General features: G+C 40.3%; 1 protein-coding gene across 12 annotated transcripts in view; it reads left to right on the plus strand.

Annotated features, from left to right (window-relative positions):
* CDKL5 (cyclin dependent kinase like 5) overlaps nt 1–25,036 on the plus strand; it is a 202,334-nt gene that overhangs the window by 165,507 nt on the left and 11,791 nt on the right. For 3 of the 12 annotated variants that reach the window (XM_070258224.1, XM_070258225.1, XM_070258221.1), the window contains 3 exons: nt 6,051–6,150; nt 11,098–11,217; nt 13,620–13,836. In XM_070258224.1, coding sequence (XP_070114325.1) covers nt 6,051–6,150; nt 11,098–11,217; nt 13,620–13,836 — 437 coding nt within the window. Of the gene's footprint in view, nt 1–6,050; nt 6,151–8,601; nt 8,812–9,772; nt 9,896–11,097; nt 11,218–13,619; nt 20,852–25,036 lie in introns of those variants that run through there. The other 9 variants (XM_023633572.2, XM_070258223.1, XM_014728772.3 and 6 more) reach the window with 5 other exon arrangements.

The following is a 25,036-nucleotide window of genomic DNA, read 5'->3' on the forward strand; positions in this document are numbered from 1 at the left end:
AAATAAGGGAACAACCCTGTATGCTACCACAAAAACGTAATGGTAGTCAGAGGTTAAAATGAGGCACCAACTTTGTTTATCCTTTTATCTTTTTGGGTCATATGTAATAAAAATTTGGGGAGAGAATTATAATGTGTATCAAGTCTCATTAGCAGATCTATCTGGGGAGTAAGGACTTTTCTTTTTTTTTTAATAATGTAGACTTTATATTCTCAGCTGCCCAGAATCTAGGTGTGAGGGTTATTTATGTGTACTTCATAGAACTACTAAATTCTTCATCAAGAGAATAAAATGGCGTATCACTGTAACACACTGAATTTAGAATCAGATCATTTTGTCAGAGATTCCATCTGTGGTATTTGTTGCTGGAGGTCACAGAAGGGCCTAGGTCAGTACTCCTAACTCTGTGTGATTTCACAATTTGGACCCTATTGGTAGGGTTATATCAAGGTTTCAGTGTTACTGTGCCCTATGGTGAAAATAACTTACTTATTTTAAAAACAATAATAAAAATGATCTTTTTAAAGCTGTAAATACTTTTATAAGCACACTTTACATCCGTTGCCTTATTTATGAAATGAGAGTTTTAATATTAGTGACAAGAAGTTAGACTCTGGAAGTAGGATATCTTGATTAGTGTCCCCTTCTGGCCATGTAACTTTGACCCTTCTGCCCCTTGGTTTCCTCATCTGTAGAACAGGTCTAAGCATAACAGCTCCCTCCTAGGCTTCATGTGATCACTAAATGAGGTAAACCATCCAAAGCACCTAGAGCAGTGCCTGGCCCTGTTGTGACTTCTTAACAACGGCCACTTTTATTGTTAATGTCCTCTGACTTCAGTATGATTTGGCAGGTGTCTCCACTTACTTTGCTGATAACCTTTGGTGCATTCTTTCTCCCTGAAACTGTAGGCAAGATCTCCTATACATTAACCTGAGAGCACACGTACGGCTTCTTTTAGTCACTAGCACTGACAGTTTTCAACTGTGACTTTGACAAGCTCTAAGAATAGTGTCTAAATTGTGAGAACACAGAAGTGCAGAAGGAAGTGTTATTCCTACTGGTCATTGCACGAGGAAGTGGTGATGGTTTAAAAGAGTATCAATTATAGATTAATATAGACCTGTGAAAATTAGGTAGGTCAGATCAAAACTAAATCCAAATATAGGATAGGTAGTATTAACAACATATTGTTTCTGTCTTTTCGATAATCAGTTTGAGTAGAGCTTGTTTAGACCTGGGTATGTGTAGAAACCTGAAAACAGTTGTTTTAGAAAGAATTAGAGGCACAATTGAGGTGTTGAACTTTACACAAATCTTCATCAAGTCATCCCTACTCTGATACTACTTTTATGAGGCTTGAGAGAGTTCCAGAATTGCCAATGATAAATTGGCAATATTCTTTTCTTCCCACTACTCCTTATGATAATGCTGTCGATACTTTTCCTTCATGCATCACATCTAACTTAGTCTTAGTCGTTCATTAAGCTTGATTTGTCTTTGTTTTGTTTTCCTTAAACAAAATTTCTCATTGGTTCACCATATTGTGTATATTTGAGAGAGATGCAGTTTGATAACTGTTACAAACACATGAACGAACCTTGCTATGGTAACATAGTGAATTGCTATTCCTAAATTATCAGTTACCTAAGGTCAGTCTGTTTCTCCTTGATAGTAGTACTTTACATTTCTTTTGGGAAGGGAATATTTATTTGTACAGTGTACACATTTCTTGCAATGGAAAAATCAATCTACTATGTCATATTTTAAAGTGATAAATAGATATTGTAGTCTAAGATCCAGGGTGGTTATTCTGGCCATCTCAGCTATCCAGAATCCAGTTAAGAACTGGGAAATAAGCCAAAATATCGCAGAACAAGAGAAATAGAGTTAATGCAGTCAGATGCATCATCTTTACTAATGGGAAAACACCTCTACCCTCCCCATGAGCCTGTTTATTCTTCTTTTATGCACATTTCTAGCAGTTGGCGCTGAGATTGTCAGGCAAGAAATAATCCCAGGTGACAATACAGTGTGCAGAGGAGAATGATCCCGAGCAATACTGTGGAGAGAAGAGGGTATTTTTGCATTTTCTCAGGCCCCCAGTGGGAAGATCATTTCTAACCCTTATGGTTTCATACATAGAATAGATATCCATGTAGAATATGTATTTATAAAATAGGCTGCTCTTTGCTTAAAAAGGCAAAGTATATAAATATGTTTAGGAGGATTGCTGTCAAAATTGGGTTAAAAATTGATGGTTAAACAGTAAACCAAATTAATTAGAAATCCTAGTAGTTAAGTGAAGAATTGCTGTCACTCACTCGTACAATCCCCAGCTTTTTCTTCTCGTAAAGTTATGAATATATTGGTATCCATTATTACTTGCCGCCATAACTCACAAAATTATTCCCTGATTTTCTCTTCTCGGACATTAACTGACCACCCTAGTCACACTGCCAGGGTAGGGCCGGGGCAGGGCAAGTGCCCCTCTCCTCTTCCGCTCACCTTCAGGCTACTCCCAACGGGGTTATACTGAAGCCCCGGGAGTCTGACCCTCCGTCAGACCTCTGAGTCTCCCGCCTGGAATCCGTGAGCAGCTTGAGGTCACACTTGTTTCATTCTTTTCTGTAGCTGCAACACTTAACACAGGGCTTGGCATGTACGAAGTGCAAGCTGACTTTGATTCAGTCAATTTTAATTCCTTCCCTTTTTTAGGTGAATCTTTTAAATTCTCTCTTTCCTTTTGACCTCTTATGGAAATAGCTGTTGTGTTAGATAACTTTTGAGTCCCATGACTGTGCAGGAAGGAGACTGTTACCCCTGTTACCCCCGTACCATCATCCTTACCCCCTCCCTGCTGTTTTATCAGCCCTGGAAAATGTGCCAGGTGACTAGCTGCGTGGTCCTTCTCAAAGCTCCCGTCCCTGAGATTTATGTGATTGCCCACTTGTCCTTCTCTTGTGCTGCTCCTCTTGGACCCATCTGTTACCTATACAGTTAGCTCAGCTCAGCACATAACTGTCAGCCATACCAGGTAGAATCGCAGGGTCCAGAATTCACAAATGAGATAGATTATGGGGCTCGCTCTTACCCATTTGGCACAGTACCGGTTGTAAATGTCCAAGTCTCTCTCTTCATTCTCTGGTATAACACACAGCTTTTCAGGTGCCTATGTTCCAGGCAGCTTCTCTCCATCTCTCTGAGTCTCTCTGCCAGGATTTTCTCCCTTTTGTTTCTCTTTTAATTCTCTGTATATGTTTCAGTGTAGCTTCTCCCTTTCTCTCTCCCACTTGCGCTCTTTCTCTTTCTCTCTGACTTCCTTCTGTGTCTTTTGTGATGCATGCACACTTACGCTTCACTCCTGTCATCCTCTAGTTCAAGGGTAATTTATTTCCTTTTTTGTTTTGGCCTCTGAGATTTCCCCCACCTGGATCTTGGCCCCACTGCCTCTGCTCAGCTTCAGTTTGAAGATGCTTTCCCCGTCATTCCCTCTGCCCTGCCAGCTCTGGTTTCTCCAGTACCTCTGGAAAGACCCTGCAGAGGGCATTTGATTCATCTTCCCTGGGTTTTGGGGACATTGAAACTGCAAACACTAGACTTTTTGCTCTGCTCCTTCTTCTCTTTCATTACCCTGCCCCCTGCCCCTCTCCTCATGCCTTCATCTTATTGGATAGACACTCTTCTTCCCACTCAAATCCTCCTCCTCCTAGGACTAGTGTCTTAAGCCTTCCCTTCCTTTCGCACCAGCATTAAGGTTCTTATAGTAGTGCCCATTCCCATCCTGAGGTTGTAGTCATGATGAGCGTGTTCCCCTTGAAGATCTCCTGGATTGGCAGAAAGCACTTTTACTGCTGACTCTTGTCAGGCTTTTGAGATTTTGTTGACTTTCATTCTGCTTGGTAAAAGCTTCTATCCGTTAATCTGAATACTCTGCTGTGCTTCTAGGTTATGTGCAGACCCCGTTATGGAAGGACATAAGCTATATCACAAGCATATAATTCTTTAACTTCTGGAAATTACAGAACATTAAAAATAGTGTGACTGGTTGGACTAGATGGTGGCTGGGGTTCCCTAGAACCCTAACGTGACTGGATGCTGTAGCCTGGGATCAAGTTTAGGGCAGCCTGTCTTTAGGCTCCAGGCAAGGGTTTCATCTCCTTAATCCCAAAAGTACTTGTCGTAAGAAACTTTGACCAAATTCCCAGGGTCTAGGCCCACTCTGTCATTGGGATGCAAGGGTTTTCCCAACAGCAGAACACTGCATTTTAAGAATTGTCTCACTGTTCCATTCTCACCCATTCCATCGCGTCTGAAATTTGCTAGCTTTCAAAATTATAAATGTGTCATTCTGAGTTCCAACACTGGTTGTTTTACTAATTGTGTTGTATTATAAAACTTTCACTTTGGAACTTGGAACTCTCTCAATGATGTTCAAAATTGCAGGTCTTAATAAGTTTCAGGAACACTTGGGTCTACAGTACGTGTTTGTACTTCCTTGGTGTTCTCATTGACTTGTAGTCTGAACACTTAAATGATTATTGCTCCTTCAAACAGTCATAGTTTTTACTTGCTGTTTTTTATCTGTCTGTTCTCTCTCTCTAAATCTTGTCCCTTGTTCTCTTTGATCTTGAGTTCTTGGTTTTTCAAATAAATTTTGTGTGGTTTGTAAAACCTTTTTATTATATCTGTAGTGCATGTTTGCTGTTGAAATTAAAAAGAAGGAACCATAAATCACCAATAATCCTGCCACTGAGAGAAGATTGCTATTAAGATTTTATTGTATTTTCTTCCTGCCTTTTTAAAAATGTGTGCATATGTACACGTACATACCCTTTTTTAATACAATTGAGCTCCTATTATGTAGAAAGCTTTGAATCTTGTAGTTTGAATGTTCCTTCATATCAGTGAAAATTATTTGAAATGTGATATATTTTTAATAGTTTTAGGATGTTTTCTATCATGTGGATCTATAATAGTTTATATAGATGTTCTCTGCCTTCACACAGATTTAATCAAGTAAAGAATGCTACTTTGCTCATGTTTTCTTAGATGTTCAGGTAACTTCATCACTATTAGGTGTTCTAAAACCATAAATATGAATGAACTCTGTCACTTTAATGTTTCTACTCTTAATTTTAGGGAATAGCTAATCCAATCATTTGAGAACATTGTTTTCCACAGTCACTTAGATATTCAAATTTAAAATAGAGCCCACAGAATGTGCCTTTTTCAAGAATAACACCAGTTGAGTTGCTTTTTAAAGACGGTGAATTAAAGTGATATAGAGCCTCTGTTAACATACAAGTAGCCAACTTGTTGGGACCAAGGTGTCTTGTTTACTGTCTTTTAATATTTCCTATTTGTATTAAAATACCTGGTGGTGTCAGTGGTATGAAGCTTAATGTCAGTATTTTCAGTTAGAAACTTTTTTCCAGAAGAATGCTTTGTATTAAAGCATTCATTCTGTCTACATTTCTTTCTTCCCTTATCTATTTTTTTATTTAGTTTTAGTAAATAGAGATGAGATTTTTATAAAGGAATTTTCCCATTTCAGGCTATTTTTACTTTTGTTTGTAATGTGTCTGTAGCAGCATTGATTTTTTTATGTTCAATACCGTGGCAAGCCACTAATAATGAACTTGTTGAGCTGGTTTAAAAAGGTAAATAGAAAAATGAAGATATTGAAAATGTTGCTGCTGTTTCCCTTGGAGGGTTACAGAAAAGGCATCTTTTAAACCGTATGCTTTCTAGACTCTCTAATTCTGAGGTTTTCAGCAGCGTGAAAATGGTCCTGCAGCACAGTTACAGATCGTTCGTAGCAATGCTCACATTGCTAATTCGAGTGAGCCTGTGCCAGAGGCTGATCATTAACTGTGCTTGATTACATTCGGTTCCTCCTGTGCTTTTTAGAGGCTCTGCCTGTGTGCTTAATTCTTCATGGCTATTTGAACCTGGTGTCCTGCATTTTTAGTCTTCATTGTATTTGTCATATAATGGCAGGAAAATGCTTGAAATATCAATATGATTAAAAATGTCTTCCCATTTAGGAAAAGTCCTGAAAACATTAGTCATTCTGAACAACTCAAGGAAAAGGAAAAACAAGGTTTTTTCAGGTCAATGAAAAAGAAAAAGAAGAAATCACAAACAGTAAGTAGATGGCCAATTTCTATATACAATGGCATATGAGCCTGCATTAGTCTGTGGGTACTTTACACTTTGTACGTGAAAATCAAAGTGAATTATTTTCTTATTGAGACTTGACATGTGTACACTGTATATGTTTCTGTCTTAAATTCTATGTAACTATCCTCCTCTCACAGAGCCTTTTCTAGATTCAACAGAATCTCCAGGAATAGAATAAATTTAATTTGGATGAGAGGAAACACTTTAAGCCTCTCTCAATAAACGTCTTAACCATGTGAATTTATATTCATGCAAAAACTATGAAGCGGCAGGGTTTATTTCTCTCTGGGGGCTAAAGATATGCGAAAACTTAGAAAATGGTTTTGGTTTATGTTTAAATCTTGAAATTCATAACTAACCATCATTTATTATTCTCCCCTGGCTGGTTATCCAATTCCCATGTTGACAGCTGCATTTCTGTGCTGCCTAGTCATAGAGAGGAGATCGTGTTTGGCACTTCAGGGCTTGCTTTAGTAGGAAGACATGTTTATCTTGTCATTGAAGTGTGAAATGGAATGAGTCTTATCTTTTGGGAGCCCTCTGCCTGAGTTGGGGCTGGCTCCATGGAACCATGCACATCGCATCACTGAACCACCAAACAAGGATTCTGCTGGTTAGTGACGTGAAAAAACACGGGGAAGCCAGGCCTCCAGGCCAGCAGGAGCTTCTTCACCCATGTGAGGCCTGCTTCCCCCTTTGCTTTTGGCACCTTCAAGACTGGACAAAGTTGAGTCAACCATGTAAATGATTTTGTTTCTAGTTTTATGTCATACACGATTGACTCTCATTTGTTTAAAAAGGAAAAAGGCATAATCCAAATGGCCTGCTCAGATGGACTTCATTGATTTCATCTGTAAGATGAGTAGGTTAGATTCAGTGTTTCTGAGGTCCATTCCATTATGAAAATTCTAGAATTTTAACTCAATTGTAAGTAAAGATGTGATAGATGATAGTAGCAAGAATATAATACCTAAAGTAAGGATTTTTGTCTCACAGATGTTCTAGAAGTATTAATAAAGACCTTCCTAGATTACCTTTCTAGATTATTCTTTCACTTCTTGTTAAATTTATGTTTCGTTATAAAATAAATGAGCTCATTATAGAAAAATTGAGGAAAAAAAAAAAAAATGATCATTTCTAATCTTACTACCCTATCACAGCTAGTAGTAGGATTTTAGTATATTTACTCCTAGCTTTTTAGTCTGTGTATATATTTGGAAAGAAGGTGGTTATTTAGTTTGTTTTAAATAATAGTGATCATTCTAGTATAATTTTTTATTCTGGCTTTTAATAGTATTTCTATCTATCACTCATATACACAATATGTATGTTACTACACAAATTTTATCATCTTCATTTTAGTGGCTGCATAATATTCCTGAAGTGTTCATTTAAAAAACAAACTGCCTGTATTTCTCACTGAAACTCACTTAAAGCAGAATATCAAATCAAAATGCCACTCAATCAAATATTACTGCATTTGTTATTTAGACTGGATAAACAAAATAGACCTGATTTAAAGTAGAGAAGCTTAAAATATTTAAACTGCTAATAAAATAAACATTTTATCATTGTCTATAGAACATACTTCTCCGTCATCAACATTAAACTGAGACTACCTCCACCTAACCACTATTATTTTTACTTCGAGGTTTTTTTTTTGTTCTGAACCTCAGGTCCGTAGCCACTGTGGGCTGATTAGGTGGAAGAATGTAGCAGGAACCAAGGAAGTGCAGGGGGTTTGTGTGTGGTTTTAGCTTTTGCTGTCTGTCTGCCTTAGACCAACGTTAGACCTGAAGCCCCTGGCTCACTGTGGCCTTAGCCGAGTACATACATGTTGTCTGACTCCATTATTCGGGATCTGGTCCAAACTTTAGATGTTTAAATAGTATAGATTGGAGTAAATAAGAAAATTAGTACTTTCTAACATCCTCTCCATTTGAACTTACTCTTTTTTTAGGTTTTCAAACATTTCATTTTTGATATGTAAAGTCACTGCAAAATCTCTCTGCACAGACCACAATGACTTAAGCCTTCCAAACCAAAAGTTTATACCTCTGCATTTTTTAATTAAAAGAAAAAAAATTTTTTTAAAGGACCTTGGTATCCAGAGTAAGGTTTCCAGAGAGCACTCAGCGTATCCTGCCAGACCTCAGGCTCCTAAGCCTGCACTGTGTTAACTCTGCCTCCTTCGAATGAACGTTGAAACAGAAGTAAAGTTAGCTTTCTTTCACTCTCTAGAATTCAGCAAAAGAAAACTAGATAAACAAAATTTGAAAGACTTAAAGCATTGTGGCTTTTGCATAAGATTCAACAAAATGGAAATCTGATGCCCAGTGTACATAGAGAAGCAGGACACTTTAAAGCCTCCGTGGGCCCTAAATCTAGCTTAACTCCTTTGTTTTGCTGCTGTAGGAACTGCCCAGGCAAGTTGTGAGCTACCTGAAGGGGCACAATCAGTTGAGAGAACTAGAGGTGGGTTCTCCTGAGTAGCAGGCCCCCAGGCTCAGTCCATGCCACAGGCCCACGTCTGTGGAGAGCCTCCGGCCACTTGTTCCTGGGAGCTCTCTTGTGACCTCCTTACTGACTCAAGTTAAACTCTGCCCTGGGATCTCTGTCATGGGAACAGGAAACTTTCTGGGCTAGTTTACTCAAATGTCTTCACATACGTACCCATAAAAGATGCTCTGAATCCTTCGTATACATTCTAGTTCTGACAATTGAAATGTCCAAAAGAGGGAAAAGTGGTGCCAAAAAATAATTCTGTCTTGTAAGAGTGCCTGCTTTGACTTGAGCGAATCTGGAAGCCGCCGGGGGAAATGTGGCCTCAGTGCCATATCCAGAGAGTTACATAAGCCCTCAGAGCATATGGTGACTTGGCCAACTGGGTAATTGTATCCCAGTTAGTATCTTAACTGGTAATCATGCTTCAAGTGAAAGATTGAACTTTCTGTTTCTTCACATTGAAAACCCGTATTCTGAATTGCGACAGACATTTTCCACGGGGTGAATATTTCTAACAGCATAGAACCAGGCTTCTTCCTCAACGGTAGAATCCTGCAACAGTGATAATCCTCTTCCAACTGATGATTTCTGCTTCAAGAGTTGACCATGTTCAAATGGGTTTGCAGTATCTTGTTTTTTCCCTAATCGGCAGACTCCATGGTGGATTATTTGGTTGCTGAAGTCCTCTCTAGCAGTTAGGAAAAGGTTGAAGTTCAGCGATAGCTCTTGAAACACAATTCTGTATAATAATCATATTTCTGACAATAAATCCTTAAATGTTTTGTAAGCTTAATGTGAATAGATGTGTGCAGGTCTCTAGGCATTCCTATTACAGGTATAGATCATGATCACATGTTCTTTAAATACATAGAATTTTGTGCATGTCTTGAATTTACGTTGTTGGCATCTTCGTGTCCAGAAATGACACAGAACCCCTCTAAAGACACACACAGCACAGAGAGATTCTTTCAGCGACTATTAATATTTAACATTTTGAGGGCTTCCAAGGGCTAGGAGTTTCAATAAGAACAGCTTTTTTTCTTTTTTTTTGCAATTAGTTTATTTGTATCTTATGTTGCAGACAGATTCCACCAACGGGGAGAATCCAAGCATCAAGAAATCCCTCTTTCCTCTTTTTAATTCAAAGAATCATTTAAAGCATAGTTCTTCTTTGAAAAAGCTTCCTGTAGTCACTCCACCCATGGTACCCATTTCTACGTATGGTAGCCCTGAAAACTGCTCCAGTAAACTTGTTTTACTGATGACAACAGCATGTCTTTTATTTTCATGGGGTCATATTCTCTTTGTGCTAGTTAAGTACCTGAGCCAGTTCCATAAAGTCACTGAGATATCAATTCTTTGTCATTCTGGATTTTCTGAATCAGTTAAGGAGGTTGTCACATATAAAGGCTATTATTGAACAAACAAACTAGCGAAAGGCTAGTTTGGGTTGTCTCGTTAGCCAATTGTCGGCAGACAGCATTCATAAAATCCCTTATTTCCTGTAAAGAATTCGATTAATTGTCGGCAGACAGCATTCATAAAATCCCTATTTCCTGTAAAGAATTCGATTAACACTTACAATTAGCAAGTGTCTTATCGTTTGGCTCACAAAGTTTGTTAACACTTGGTTGGCAGTTTGTTTCTCTGAAACCAAGTGGAATTGACCAAATTAAGTGAGCTAGCAGGCTCCGTGAAAAACAGCTTCTGTTGGTGATTTGCTCTTTGCCTGGCTCTAGCTTTTGCTGGTCACTTAGTTTAAAGCCAGAGCTTTTGCTTGGCATTTGGCATTACTCTTCTGTGTTCACCAAAATCAGTGAATGGACCAATTGCATTCGTTTGGAATTTGTGCCACAAATTTCCAGCATTCTCATAGTGCAGATTGCTAGACCCAGATTTAATGGGCAGTGTCTTGGGAATCTGATTCAAACCATACTTTCCCACTTTGCTTATCCCTGAAAGCCTGCTAGACTTCTTTGGCACCACCAAATACAGCGTTTGGATCATTTCCCCAGTGGGAACAAATTTTTGTTTTATTGAACTGGTTCATAACCTAACTGCAATATGGAATGAGGATACGACAGCAATTCCTGGTACAGCCCAATTTAACTGCTCTCTCTTACAGCGACTAAAACTAACAGCATGGGAATGCTTTAAGGGTTGAGGTTTTAACAAAGCTGCATGACATCTGCCAATTTTTCCTAATGCAGGGAAAATTATTAAGAGGGCAGCAGAACTTAACTAGCATCACTTGCATTGTGAACATTGGGAGAGTTTTGGTTTTTTTATTGGTTTTTTTTTTTTTTAGTTTTGATTTGATTTGCTTTTGTTCTCTTGGGTGTGGTTGCATATCTTAACTAGGCTTATTGGTGTGCTTATTGAATCCTTGCCCACATTCTGCTCTAGGTGCCCAATTCTGATGGCCCCGATCTTCTGACATTACAGAAAGCCATTCACTCTGCTAGCACTCCGAGCAGCAGACCAAAGGAGTGGCGTCCTGAGAAGATCTCTGATCTACAGACCCAAGTGAGTGGCGCCTGCATCACTCCTAGACTCTCAGACTCTGCAGTGACCCTCTTTCCTGAGGGGAGGGCAGGGTTGAGAAATTTAGCCTCTCAATGTTCCACAAGGCTGAAAGCCTCCCTGTAATATACGCTCACTAATAGCCAGAAGCATCTTAGGAGTCCAGATGCAGCTTGTTTCAGTGACCATATCCAACGAGGAATCCTAGCCCTCTCCTAGCTGGGGGGTTGGAGGGGATTAACGGGACGATTAAGACATAGTCCCAGCCCATGAATACCCTGCAGCCTAAGAGAGAGAAAATCCATAAATAACCATAATTCATGGCCATAAAATGTAGGGGAGAGTGAGAGGAGGTAGTGGGCAGATTAAGGCTTCATTAGAGGTGGTGGCACACAAATTGGGCCTTGAAAGACAGATATGATAACTCTTCTTGAAAGAATATTTAAACTTCTGAAATCCATACTGTTTTTGATGGAAAACTTGCAAACAGTTGCATTAGGAACTGCATATTAGACAGTATTGTAGAATCACGTTTATCTGCCATAATGGGAGAATGAGCGGAAGCTGAATCAGTAGATTCTTCAGGTGACTGAGGTTTATCTCCTTTGAACAACTATTTTGATTAGAAATGTTTTAACGTTGTATCTTTTCAGTATCCCATAATGAGCACAGTAACATAATCTAAGTTCTTTTTTGATCCCATTCAATATTTTGTAAATTCATTTTTCTCCTGTGCTGTAATTTCTGACAACCCTTATGGGCTTTTGAGGCTGTACAGTACTCGTGCCTATGAATGACCACAGATTTCTGTGATTTGGAGGAGGAGGGTCTGTTTTTATAGGTTTGTTGTTTACTTTCTTTCACTGTAAGCTGTTACTCAGAGTCGCTGATAGGAGTTTCCCAAATGTTGATTATATTTGCCCAATCATTTATATTTTCTGCTTCTAACATAATATAGGCTGGGGGGTGGAGAGGGTATAGAGAGCCAGACATCCAAGTTACTGGATACGTATCGGAACTAAGAGCACAAGGCTCTGAGCGAGGGCCCGATGTTCTATTCCCAATTAAAAAAAATAATATGGGGCTTTAGAACCTTCTTTGTGTTGCCATTTCTTTTGCCAAGAAGCTCTTTTCAGGTAATTTTGTCTCTCCAGCTGAACCCAGGTTATTGTAATTGCTCAATAGTTACATGGAGTCAGAGCTATAAAAATCACAAGGGATCTCACTGTGTTATCGTACCAATTTCATTTTTAAAAAAAGCAAAGAACACACTTTTGAGCACTTACGATGCACATTGTACGATGCCGCCTCCGATGGGGACCACAAACAAAGCTTTCTTGGACAGACTTTGGAATGGCCATGGAGGATGCTTCCCCAGGAGCGATTTCTACTTGAATCAATTCTCAAGCAGTTTCCCTGGGATTTCAGTGCCCTGTTCCTTCAAATCTTGTAGTGTTCCTTGAGATTGTCAACATTTTATTAAAATTTTGCTGAGCCCTTAAATGCGTGGCTCTTGAAGATTGGCAGCCAGAGGTGCCCGGGTCCCTATGAGGGCCTTGAATTTCAGAGTGCTTTCGCATGCCTCTCCTGTGGGGAGCCCACAGGGCCTTGAAACACAGTCTCCCTCCACAGTACAGCACTCTGTGGGGCCCAGGCATCAGCCACACAGCAGACAGGCGGGTCAGCGAGGAGCCCATGGTAGGAATTGAAGGCCGTCGTGTTTTAGCATCTGTAGGGCTTTTGCCTGTTTCTCTGTGCTCTGCATTTTTTATGGCCCAAAGCTTACCCTCCCCCCGCCTCAAAAAATCAAATCAAAAGCCAAAAACAAGTAAAAGTGCAGAAAGGGAACATTTAGATTTTGCAATGTCAAGGGAAAAGGGAACTTGGGGAGATAAGAACAGAAGGGGATATACAATTTTTAGCTGAGTATGTTGCTACCTAATTGAAACATTACGTTTTTTCAGTTTCTCTTGCAGCTAGGTATGGTCGTATGGCTGAGTTCTGGCTGGTGACATACAAGTGACAGCTTTATGTGGAGCTGTTAGAATGTCTTCTCAAAGTGAGAGGCATATCCCTTCTATTGCTTCTTCCTGCTGGTTGGAGCATGAGATGCTCCGGAAGGATGGGATGCGGCTAGGTGGAAGGTGCCTACACCTTTGGTCAGCCACCACATCAGCTCTAGATTTCTTATCTAGATTTCTAGGCTTTTTCATTAAAAGAAAAAAAACAACTTTAATCTTATCGGAAAAGAACGGGAAAGAACAGATAAAGCTGAACTAGCTCGTCCTCCCCGATGGCCGCCCTCCCTGGCTGGTGCAGTTGTCTCAGATCTCCCCTCCGTTTCATCCCCATTTCCGAGTCTACTCTAAATTAAATCGTCCATGTGCTCTCATCTTTTCTTTCAGAGCCAGCCATTAAAATCACTGCGCAAGCTGTTACATCTCTCTTCAGCCTCAAATCACCCAGCTTCCTCAGACCCCCGCTTCCAGCCCTTAGCAGCTCAACAAACCAAAAATTCCTTCTCAGAAATTCGGATTCACCCCTTGAGCCAAGCCTCTGGCGGGAGCAGTAACATCCGGCAGGAGCCCACACCAAAGGGCAGGCCAGCCCTCCAGCTGCCAGGTCAGATGGACCCTGGTTGGCATGTGTCCTCTGTGACCCGGAGTGCCACAGAGGGGCCTTCCTACTCTGAACAGCTGAGTGCCAAGAGTGGGCCAAACGGGCACCCTTATAACAGAACAAATCGGTCCCGAATGCCAAATCTGAATGATTTAAAAGAGACAGCCTTGTAATGTGTGCTGGGAGGGGGAGGGATTGGGGAGGGGCACAAGCCAGTTGCGGGGTGGGGGTGGGGGTGGGGTTGGGGAATGGGCTGGGCCCGGGTGGTAAGCCAATATTTTCAGCTTTATGAAGGTGTGTGCAATATTGTATGTGTGGAGCTCTGGCTCCTCACGGCCACGAATGCTAGTCAGGGATCTTAGAGCCACAGGAGTTCCTTAGGGAGCGCCAGTCCCCACGGGTCTTGTGTGAGAATGGATAGAGTGCCAATGAAGAGGAAGACATTCTTGCCAGTTTCTCCCCCTTACGTTCCAGCTTTAGTGCAATTCCTCTCGGACTCGGGAAAGCCAGGGTGTGTTCTGGCACTGCAAGGGATAGAAGAATTTGTGTTGACCGATGCCCTCACCACAGATTTTTTTCTGCCTAGACTAAATGTGGGGTTTATTGTAATCCAAGAGTATCCCTTTGAAGGGTTAGCAGATGAACTAACTGTATGTCTTAAATTGTTTTCTAAACTTCCATATTTGATAGGATTTGTAACATTTATTTATAATTAATTAATATTGTACTGTTATAATCATACCTTTTATGTTAAATGTAAAGTTATTTTGAGCTGTTTGGAACATTGTGAAGCAGTGGGACAGCTACGGTAGTTTCTATAAAAACTAAACAGTAACATTTATATATTGCATCAGGAGTATTTTATTCTATATATAAATATATATATGGTAAATATCTGTCTGTTTTATAAATATCATTTAAAAAAAGTACCGTTATGACACTATCTGCCATATTTTTATACATTTGTGATATGAAGTGAGTATTATACTTCTAATCAAGGGAGTTGAATTGTGGCTATATGTGACTGTAGGAACCTTGCTCAACCTTCATGCCCCAGCAGTAGCCTCTAGACATGATCCTTGGTAGAGATGAGATGCAGCGTCTCTTTCCAAACCCACAGGGGAAGAGAGTCGGCTAGGCCAGTGAGAACTCCAGCAGGCCTCGTCTCCGTCCTTACAGTTGACTCTTATTCGTGTCCAGGGACGTTCCTTGTACCTGAGGGGAGAACAGATCCAGGGTTACTCGTGGGTCTTCATAGAGAGAATGTGCTCTTCTACTTAGCATTAGTGTAGAGCATAGACCAAAGATTTGCCGGTGAACATTCCTAGTTGTAAGGTTCTAAGAGGCACCTGTCTGCAGATCTTGCAAACCAGCTCTATGCCCCTGAATCCTGGGCACTGTACCGGAGACTCTTGGCTGGTGTGGTGTAAGATACACGTGTGGCATTTCTATTTCTAAATGCTTTTCTTGTTATTGCTCTTTCCAATATATTTAAAAGGCTCCTGAAGCAATTCCAGATGTAGAGAAAATTGCTATAGTCATTTTTTCTTCCTGGGACTGTCCACTTATAACAAGGTTATCATGCACATCAATACACACATAGACAGAACAGGACTCACCTTTCCCTCATTTGATCTCCTTCAATTCCCAGATTACTCCCAAATGTCATTAATGCCTTTGGCCAACAAGGGTTATAGTCCCATGTCTCTGGGCCATCCTTGACAGAAATCACCTCAATACCATCATCCATCAAGAGTATTAGATCTTTAGAAGTAGTCTCTTAGCAATAATATTTTTAAAGATCCCCTCCCACCCCTTAAAGAGGTAACTTCTCAGTATTTACGACTTGTCCCAGTATTCTGAGAGCTTCAGCCCCTGAACCATATCAGCTATAATTGAAATGTGCTGAGTTACTGTTCCCTGTCTCCAGGATTTTGAGAATCATAGCGCTGATGATTATGAAGATTATAAAGAAAAAGGTCTTAGTTTCCTTGAAGCTTAAATTGTGTACATAGTGCATTTTTATATAACTGCTATAACGATGTGTATTGATTATATATAGAGGTCGTTTTAAGGTGCTTTTTATTTAATTTTAATAAGTGTAATAGGCACTAAAATGAAACTCAACTGGGTACTATCGTTGAAACGATTTGATTCTAACCAGTAGTTTGCATGCTGTTCAGTTCTTTTTATATCCTGTTTCTTTCACCAGTTCAGTACTGTTCAAGTAGCTCTGACTTGTGGCTTTTCCCAGGCAGCTGCTCAGTTATATAAGTGACATGGACCCTTAGCAGTTTTTGCCTGGATACTAATGACTCTAAAAGGGTGTGTAATTCTTTTTCATACTAGATCTGTACCTTGTATTCTCCCTTGCAAACCAGAAACTACATTTTTTCCTCTGGAAAGACTTCTCACTGTGCTGTGCGCTTAGGAACTGCGCAGTCACATTGCCATACTGTGGCATTTGAGGCTCGTTGTCACCTAGGGGCTGGTTTCCCATGTTTTCATCCTTGCTAACACTGGGATCTCAGATGTTATGCAGAACATTTATATTCATGATGGTTCTTCAAAGAAGGGCTAGAATAATTGCCTTCTACCTAGAGCAAAGTAAACCTAACCGATGAAGAGTCGATACGTACTTTTCGTACATTCCCAGATTTGAGCCAGAAAATATCTACAATGTTTTCAACTAGTGTTTTTGAAGTAGCTCTTTTATCCTCTTCTCAGCTTTTGTCCATTCTGACTTTTCATTGACCTCAATAAGCTATAAGTGAACTACAATCCGCATTTCTAGCATGGATAATTCTCTTCCTTCTCACAGAGGGAAATGGTAAAGTTTTCTCTCAAATCTAATGGGCTCTCTCTTAGTTTTTAACGTTGTTTTCCTCTGGTTGATGAATTGTTGACCTCATAAAGATTGCCATCTGTGACAAGAAGGACTTGACCTAAAGTCACGAAGGTCTGCGTTTTCTTTAGGAGGGGAAATTTATGACATCCATATGCTATTGTCTACCTTAACTTCCTAAAGGATAAAAAGGTTGAAGGAAGGCTTATGAATTACTTTGTTCTGTGGAAGTATCACTGATCTCCTTTTGAAAAGAAACTCTGCTTTGCTGTTTTTCTGCTTTTGCTTTACCACCATCCTCATTTTTCTTCTTAGAAGTTCTAAATGAACTTTTACTAAACCTTGTTTGGTCTCGATCTGAGGTTTAGCCTCTCTCCAGAATCCAAGAGCAAAAGTTCTCCATGCTAAGGGGCTCAAGTGAGCTGTGTCTATAGCAGTGGTTCTCAACCAGGGCCGATTTTGTCTCCCAGGAACATTTGGCAACGGCAAGAGACACATTTGGTTGTCACAACTGGGGCTGGTGGTGTACTACTGGCATCTAGTGGGTAGAGGCCAGGGATGCCACTAAACATGCTACATGCACAGGACCGCCCCACAAATGAAGAATGATCCAGCCCCGAATGTCAGTAGTGCTGAGGTTGAGAAACCCTGCTGTAGCGTCTTCCGAGCCCAGCAGTCCGCAGAGCTCGGCTCTGTCCTTGTTCTCCCCAGGCTACGCAGCTGCAGGTATGAATTCTTCAGCATCGCGTTCTCTTAAAGAGTCGTCTGCCACTATTCTTGAATCCCTGGAATCCTGTTGTTCGTTTCCATTGTCTTGGGCCTGCTAAAAGATGCATCCTTTAAGAGGAGACCAGAGTTTCTTTATAGATGTTTGAGAACTTAAATTCTAGGTCAGCATCCTTAGAAAAATCTTTCATAGAGCCATGAGGCTTATATTTAGAAGCAAGCAGCAGCCTAGCAGATTGGCATGATTTTTACCAACTGCTCAAAGGTATCCATGGGTTTTAGCTATGTCTCCCAAAAGAAAATGTCTTTGTTTTTTATTGAAGTCATTTAATAGCTCTTTACAAATATTGGCATACGACAGGCTGATTAGAAGCAAAAAACTCTTTATTGGTGGTTGTGATGTGGCTGTTATAGGAGTATTTGTGCTGTACGCTTGGTTAATCTGTTTTAAACCATGCTTTAAGATTCCCATATGCGGTTGTACTTTAATTCTCAGCTCAGAGCTACGCTGGTTAGTTTCTAGTCACGTCATGTATTATAAAGTATGCTGTGGTTATAGAGTTAGCCAGTTAAGCATGTTCCTAACCTGAAAATTAGTGAATTTTGCTAGGAAATGCTATCCCAGTTCCCCTTCCCAGCACCTCTTAGTTAACGTTAGTATCCTCACTTCTTAAACTAGTTTTTAGAGTAAATAAGGAAAAAAGCCATTTATTTTCTTCTAGTTGTGTATCGAGAATGACTCATAAGTGTACAGCTTTTTTTAAAGGCCAGAGGATTACTTTCCAAGTGTGGAGAAGGCTCTATTTCTGTTCACCTAGGTCCTGGCGGTGACCCAACTTTCAGCAAGGGCACTTGCTCGCCGCGACTCGCTCCTAGAGCTCAGCTGGGACTCAGCAATCTGCGTGCTCTCTCCTGGGCAGAGCGTTGTTTGCTGGAGAGCACTGCTTTTCTACCTAGAAGTTTGTTACCTCCTGCATTGTGGTGGGATATTGACTCCATGTGAGCACTAAGATCCACAGACTCATGCTTTTGTGAACTGGGAATGTGGTATGATACACTGAATCAAGTCAGAAAATATTGAAATATTTCCTCGCCTCCTTCAGTTCATCACTAACAAAGTGTGTAGGCAGAGAAAACTTATTTACAGTTAAAGAGAAAATGGTCTCTTTAAAAGGAGCTGCAGAAAAGACAGTACAAATGTTCTAAGTGTCCTGTCACCAATCCCCAGGGCCAGAATCTCACAAGAAGGTTGTCTCAGAGACTTAAAGGGCCAACTTACAAAACAAAACCTTGTAAGTGGTTCTGATTTCTTCCTTTTGCATTTTGACCAGCTGAGATATAGAGTATCTTGTGCTCTGATTCCGCTGGGTAAAAAATTCTGTCTTAGAAACCATGAGTAAATGCAAGATAATGAAGCCGTGACAGGATGAGTCCCTTGCCTGTCTGTATACACACAATGTGGTAGAAGTAAGGTGGCTAGGAAACTCTGGGCCTGCTGCCCTAGTCTATTCTATTTCTTCTCCTTTAATTGAATGTACTATAAAAGATCATAGACTTTTGTGCCAAGTCAGTTACTATGTGAATAATCATTTCCCATAGTGCTTTGTTAATTCGTCAGCGATGGGCCTGGTCCCGACTCCACCTTTCTCCGCTCCGGGCACTGACACACCTTTCTGTGTATCTCCTATAGGCTATTAAATATGATCACGACCTGCCTTGTATTTTCATTCATTAACTGTTTACTCCCAAATTTGAGGGAGGTTTGTCATTTGTTTTGCCAGAAAAAATTTGTAATAGTCTGCACGTAGGACTTGTAGGGCCAGAGAACCGCGGCAGTGAAACCGGTTTCACTTCGAAGGCCCTTCATTCCCCACACGGTGAAGCTCTCTGAACTCCATTTGATCCTTGGGTCGGATTTCCATCCTCCTTTGGAATTTTACAAAATCGGTCTCCATGTTGTATGCAGATTAGAAGTTGCCTTGTTCGCTATTCTTCCAGCGCAGAGTGTCAGGGAGAAAGAGGCCTTATCTGTTCCTCCATCCCCTCCGTTTGACAGACTGCTAAGAATTCCTCAGGACTTCCTTTGGTTTGGGATTTTACTTTCCCAAAAGCCTGATCTGCTTCATTTCAGGCGTAGACAAGCTTGTTCTAGTGCTCTGCTTCAGAGCTAATCAGACGAAACCCAGGAATAGAAAAGGTAGATGCCTTGACTTTTGTCCCTGTTGGGGGATTAAAGTGTTTATCGCCAGAGTTGTCAAAAGCTTCAGTTACAAAACATTCAGTTTCCAGAAGAAAACAATGCTTTGCCTCCTGGAGAACTTTTAGGTGCTCCACAATGGCTTAGATTTTCCGAAATGGAAGGCAAAGCTTGTGTAAAATCCGTTTTCACTACAGATACACGATTGATTATGGTCATCTCAGTCTGCTTCCCTCCCTTGTTTCCTGCTTGGTCACTGATTGAGTCAGGCTGGTGGAGTAACTGCTGTGATCGCAAGGACATTCTCCCAGTAAACGTGGATTGATTAACACAAACAATTAAACCAGACAAAATAGTTGCCCCTAATTCCTATCTCCAAGAATTGCTTTGTGCCATTTTGAATTCAGGTAGTTATTCTGTATATACTTAGAAGACTATTCCGAGCTTCTTCAATCTCTAGGAGGTTTGAAGGGGGAATCTGGGAAGACACAAGGTAGGGTGACTTTGAGAGCCCTGCTCATGCATGCAAACAAAAATAGGGATGAGCCAGAATGATGTAACATCCAAATTTGGTAGATGAAGAATCAGTGGAAATTCTTAATTGCACAGACTTTATAATCCATAATACAGAGTGTAATTCCATACTTTTTACTGTGGCAAGGGTGTGATGTGGTGGTAACCTTTTTAATTTTTGAATCCAAACTGAATTTAAAGTGTTGAATATTTAAATTCCTCACGAGCTAATTATGAACCATTTGTAAAGTGTTTATATAACTCTTTGTATCATGTGTTGGTACATCTTATCAAGTTTTTTCTGGCATGTATTCCATTCTAAACTTATGTAAAATTTCTATTGTTGCTGTAAATATTATACAAATATCTATTCCGTGGTAACCTTAATTATCAGCATGAAATGGTTAATTTTTACTGAGCACAATGTATTTTTGAATGGATCTTCTCAAATGTCTTTAATAAAATGCAGATTTTGCACTGACTGATATGATTGCCAGGCCGTCCCCATCTTGAGCACTGTGGTCCCTGGTATTTGAACAGCAAGCAGCTCTGTTAGTTCCTTCTTTGTAAAGAACTTGTTTGAATTCAAATGAGGGATAATGGGCCTTTGAAGTTGGAATCAGTTTAAGGGACAGAAATTAATGTAAAGCAGGGCAAATCCTGTTATTTAATGATGTTGATAATTTTTTTTTTTTTTTGTATTTATAAAGCTTTTTTCCCTTCTGGCACTTTGAAAACTTTGGTTTCTTTTACACTTGACTGCTGTCTCCTTTGCGTGTTGCTAGATGCTCTCTTGGTGGTTTGGGGAGGATGGGAAGAGATGCCAGCCTCCTGCTCAGTGCCATGGAGAAAGCAAAGATGGACAGCTTAATAGGGGCTTCTTCATGTTCTAGAGCAGAGGGTTGGCAAACTTTTTCTATAAAGGGCCAGGTAGTAAATATGTGCAGCTCTGTGGGCCAAAGGATTTCTGATGCAACTACTCAACTCTACCGCCACACAATTCTGCCATTCTAGTGCAAAAGCAGCATAAAGGATATGTAAATGAATGGGTGTGGCTGTGTTCCAATAAAACTTTATTTATAGAAACAGGCAGGCTGGGGGCCAGTTTACTGACCAGTTTTAGGCCTTGATTTTTGTCGTTAAGGATAAGAAGACCGTTGAGTCAAATGCTCAGTCAGGGGGAAAGAACTTAAATTTTGTGATAACCTATATAAATATTCTCCAACTTTCTTTATCTTTCTAAACAAAGAATAGGAGCTAAAATCTAGTGCATTGTATTCTTAAGAGCACTGTGTCACCAGTTTCTTCACTCCAAATTTCTCCTTAAGTGTCGTGGGAACTTGGGGTCTGTGCTTTCAGCTATACTTTTTATCAAGCCTGAATCAAAGTATCTGGGGCTTGTCATTTTTTTATGTTGATAGCACTTACTATGGCTAGGCAGAATGCTCAGTGTTTTATTACTACATCTACTTTTCACACCAACGCAATGAAGTGGGCAGTATCTCCATTTGTAGATGAGGAAACAGGTTCCTGGACTTGCCGTTCACTTGCCCGGGGTCACCGGCTGGGATTTGAAGCCGAGTATGTTCACTGTGAAGCCCACACACCCTTCAGCGCTACCAAACAGCGCAGCTGCTGCGTCTCCCTGTAGAGACACTGACATGGGCTTCATGATGTGGGACGGTTCACGGACCACCCTTCCTCCCATCTCCCAGCAGATGGTAACTGGTTTGACTTGAGAGTAGAACGTTTCACTGAAACAAGTCAGTAGAGGTCCAGAGACTGGGAAGTGGCTAAAAGCACAGGATCTGGGGTCAGAGAGCCTGAGTGGAATCTTAGCTCCATCACCTACATCTTATGCGGCTTTAGGCACGTAACTTAACTTTTCTATGCCTCCGTTTCCTTGTCTTTAAATGAAAATAATAATAGTATCTACCACAGAGGGTTGTTGTGAGGATTAAAAAGCACTTGATAGATTCTCCGTAAATATTAGCCATAAAACATTATTGCTGTTATTGTGCCCCAATTGGCAGCCCTCTGAGGTTGAAAAAGAATGTCACTGAATCTTGACTGCCAGTTATGGAGAGCTCATTAAGCCCTTTCGATGCACTTATCCAATTTGATCTTCACACCAAGCCTGCAAAGTTGTCTCAGTTAAGAACCGCCCAGCTTGGAGCTGCTCTTGGCTTATAGGGGGCGCAGCAGCCCTCACAGCTGTGCGTGAGTCAGAGGCCTCCGCAGCCCGCTCCGGGTAGACAGCAAGGCGGGCTTCTCTCAGCGTCTGTTCAAAGGCTCACTTTAGGGGCCGGTCTTCTGGGCTCTGAGACTGGATTCATGGTGGTGCCTTTATTTTGAAATACCTTTGCTTCATCCAAGTAACCTCCTCCCACAGTGAGTACCAAAATCAGCTCACATGTTCTTAATCTTGGCAACGCTTAATGCTACTTCTTTGTTCATAGCACTTCATTTAGTTGTTTAAAAATCTCCTGCAATGTGATACGTATATTTTACCACAATTAAAAAAAAATCCCCTGCAAGTGTAGACCACACTAGCATTTCTGAAAATAAAAGTAAATATGTTAATGTAAGGGAATGAGTTTTTGCTACATTATATATTTTTAGTTAAAGTTTCCCCTATAAAAGAATACTGCAAACATAGTTTATGTGTTTAATAGCAAGATTCTGTCAGGCTTCGGATGTCCCTCAATAAAAGTTTTATTTTTGATATATTGTCATAAATTAAATGAAGTGAATAATTTATATGCTCTCCTAAACAAGTTACCTGCAGAGAAACATTTTACAGATCTCAGTATCTCATTGTTTGTTAAATTCTGAAATATTGAGCAATTTCCAATGTAAAATGTCAGCTGGCTTCTCTGCAGAAATTGACAAGTTGATCCTAAAATTCATATGGAACTTCAAGGGACTCAATAGCCCAAACAACCTTGAAGAAGAACAAAGTTGGAGGACTCACACATTCCAATTTCAAAGCTTACTACAGGGGCTGGCCCAGTGGTGTAGTGGTTAAGTTCACACGTTCTGCTTCAGTGGCCTGGGGTTTGTGGGTTTGGATCCTGGGTGCAGACCTACACACTGCTCATCAAGCCATGCTGTAGCAGCATCCCACATACAAAATAGAGGAAGATTGGCAACAGATGTTAACTTGGGGCCAATCTTCCTCACCAAAAAAAAAAAAAAAAAAAAAAAACCACCTTACCACAAAGCTACAGTAATCAAGACAGTGTGGTACTGGCATAACGACAGACATATACGGATCAATGGAATAGAATTGAGAGTCTAGAATTAAACCCTCACCTTTGTGGTCAATTGATCTTCAATAAGGGTGTCAAGACCATTCAATGGGGATGGAATGCTCTTTTTGACTAATGCTGTTGGGACAACTGGACATCCACATGCAAAGAATGAAGTTGGACCCCTACCTCATACCATATACAAAAAGTAACTCAAAATGGATCGAAGATCTAAATGTAAATGTACAGGTAAAGCTATAAAAGTCTTGGAAGAAAACATAGGAGTAAATCTTCATGATCTGGATTTGGCAATAGTTTTTCAGATATTACACCAAAAGCATAAGCAACAAAAGAGAAAGATAAATTGGACTTCATCAAAATTTTAAAATATGTGTTTCAAAGAACTCCATCAAGAAAGTAAAAAGCCAACCCACAGAATAGGAGAAAATATTTGTAAATCATATATCTGACAAGGGAATTGTATCTAGAATATATAAAGAATTCTTACAACTCAATAATAAAAAATCAGCCTGATTTTAAAATGGGCAAAAGGATCTGAATAGACATTTCTCCAAAGAAGGCAGGCGTATGAATGGCCAGTAAACACATGAAAAGATGCTTAGTATCATTAGCCATAGGGAAATACAAGTCAAAACCACAATGAGGTACTACTTTATACATGCCAGGATGGCTATAATCAAGAAGACAGGAACAAGTGTGGAGAAATTGGAACCCTCATACACTGCTGGTGGGAATGTAAAATGGTGCTGTCACTTTCGGAAAGTCATCTGACAGTTCCTCAAAAGGTTAAATATAGAGTTACCATATGGCCCAGCATTTCCATTCCCAGGTATATACCCAAGAGAAATAAAAACATGTCCACGCAAAAACTTGTACACAATTATTCATAGCAGCATTATTCATTATAGTCAAAAACGTCGAAACAACCCAAATGTCCATCAACGGATGAACGGATAAGCACAATGTGGTCTCTCTGTACAATGGAATGATATTCAGCCATATAAAGGAATGAAGTCCTGATACATGCTACAACATGCATGAACCTTGAGAACACAATGCTAAGCGAAAGAAGCCAGATAGAAAAGGTCACGTATTCTATGATTCCGTTTATATGAAATGTCTGGAACAGGTAAATCTACAGAGACAGAAAGTAGATCAGTGGTTGCCTGGGGCTGGGGTGGGCAAGTGGCTTGGGGGGTGATGGTTAATGGGTGCAGGGTTTCTTTTTGGGGTGATGAAATTTTTCTAAAATTGTGATAATGGTTGCTCAATTCTGAATATACTAAACGTCATTGAATTGTGCACTTTGAATGGGTGAAATTTGTGTGTTAGGTGCACTTTATCTCAATAAAGCTGTTACAAAACAGGAATTGCCAACATGAACGATTATTTGGAGAACCTTTATTCCTGCCTCACACTTTCGTTCTTTTCTTTTTTCCCTTAACTCTACTTCCCTCCTGCGTCTGGAGTGCCAGTTGTAGAGGACCTGAACTCAGGCTACTGCCATTTTCTCTGACAATCTGTGTCATGATGAAAGTTCATTCAGCTTTCCCAGTGAGGGTCTCCCATCAGGCATTCCGTTCAAAATGGATTTGTCCATGTGTCCTTAGGCCAGAGAAGGAGTTTTTTTCCCTACCCTGAGTTGATACG

Source organism: Equus caballus, chromosome X (genome assembly GCF_041296265.1).
Source record: "Equus caballus isolate H_3958 breed thoroughbred chromosome X, TB-T2T, whole genome shotgun sequence".
NCBI lineage: Eukaryota > Metazoa > Chordata > Mammalia > Perissodactyla > Equidae > Equus > Equus caballus.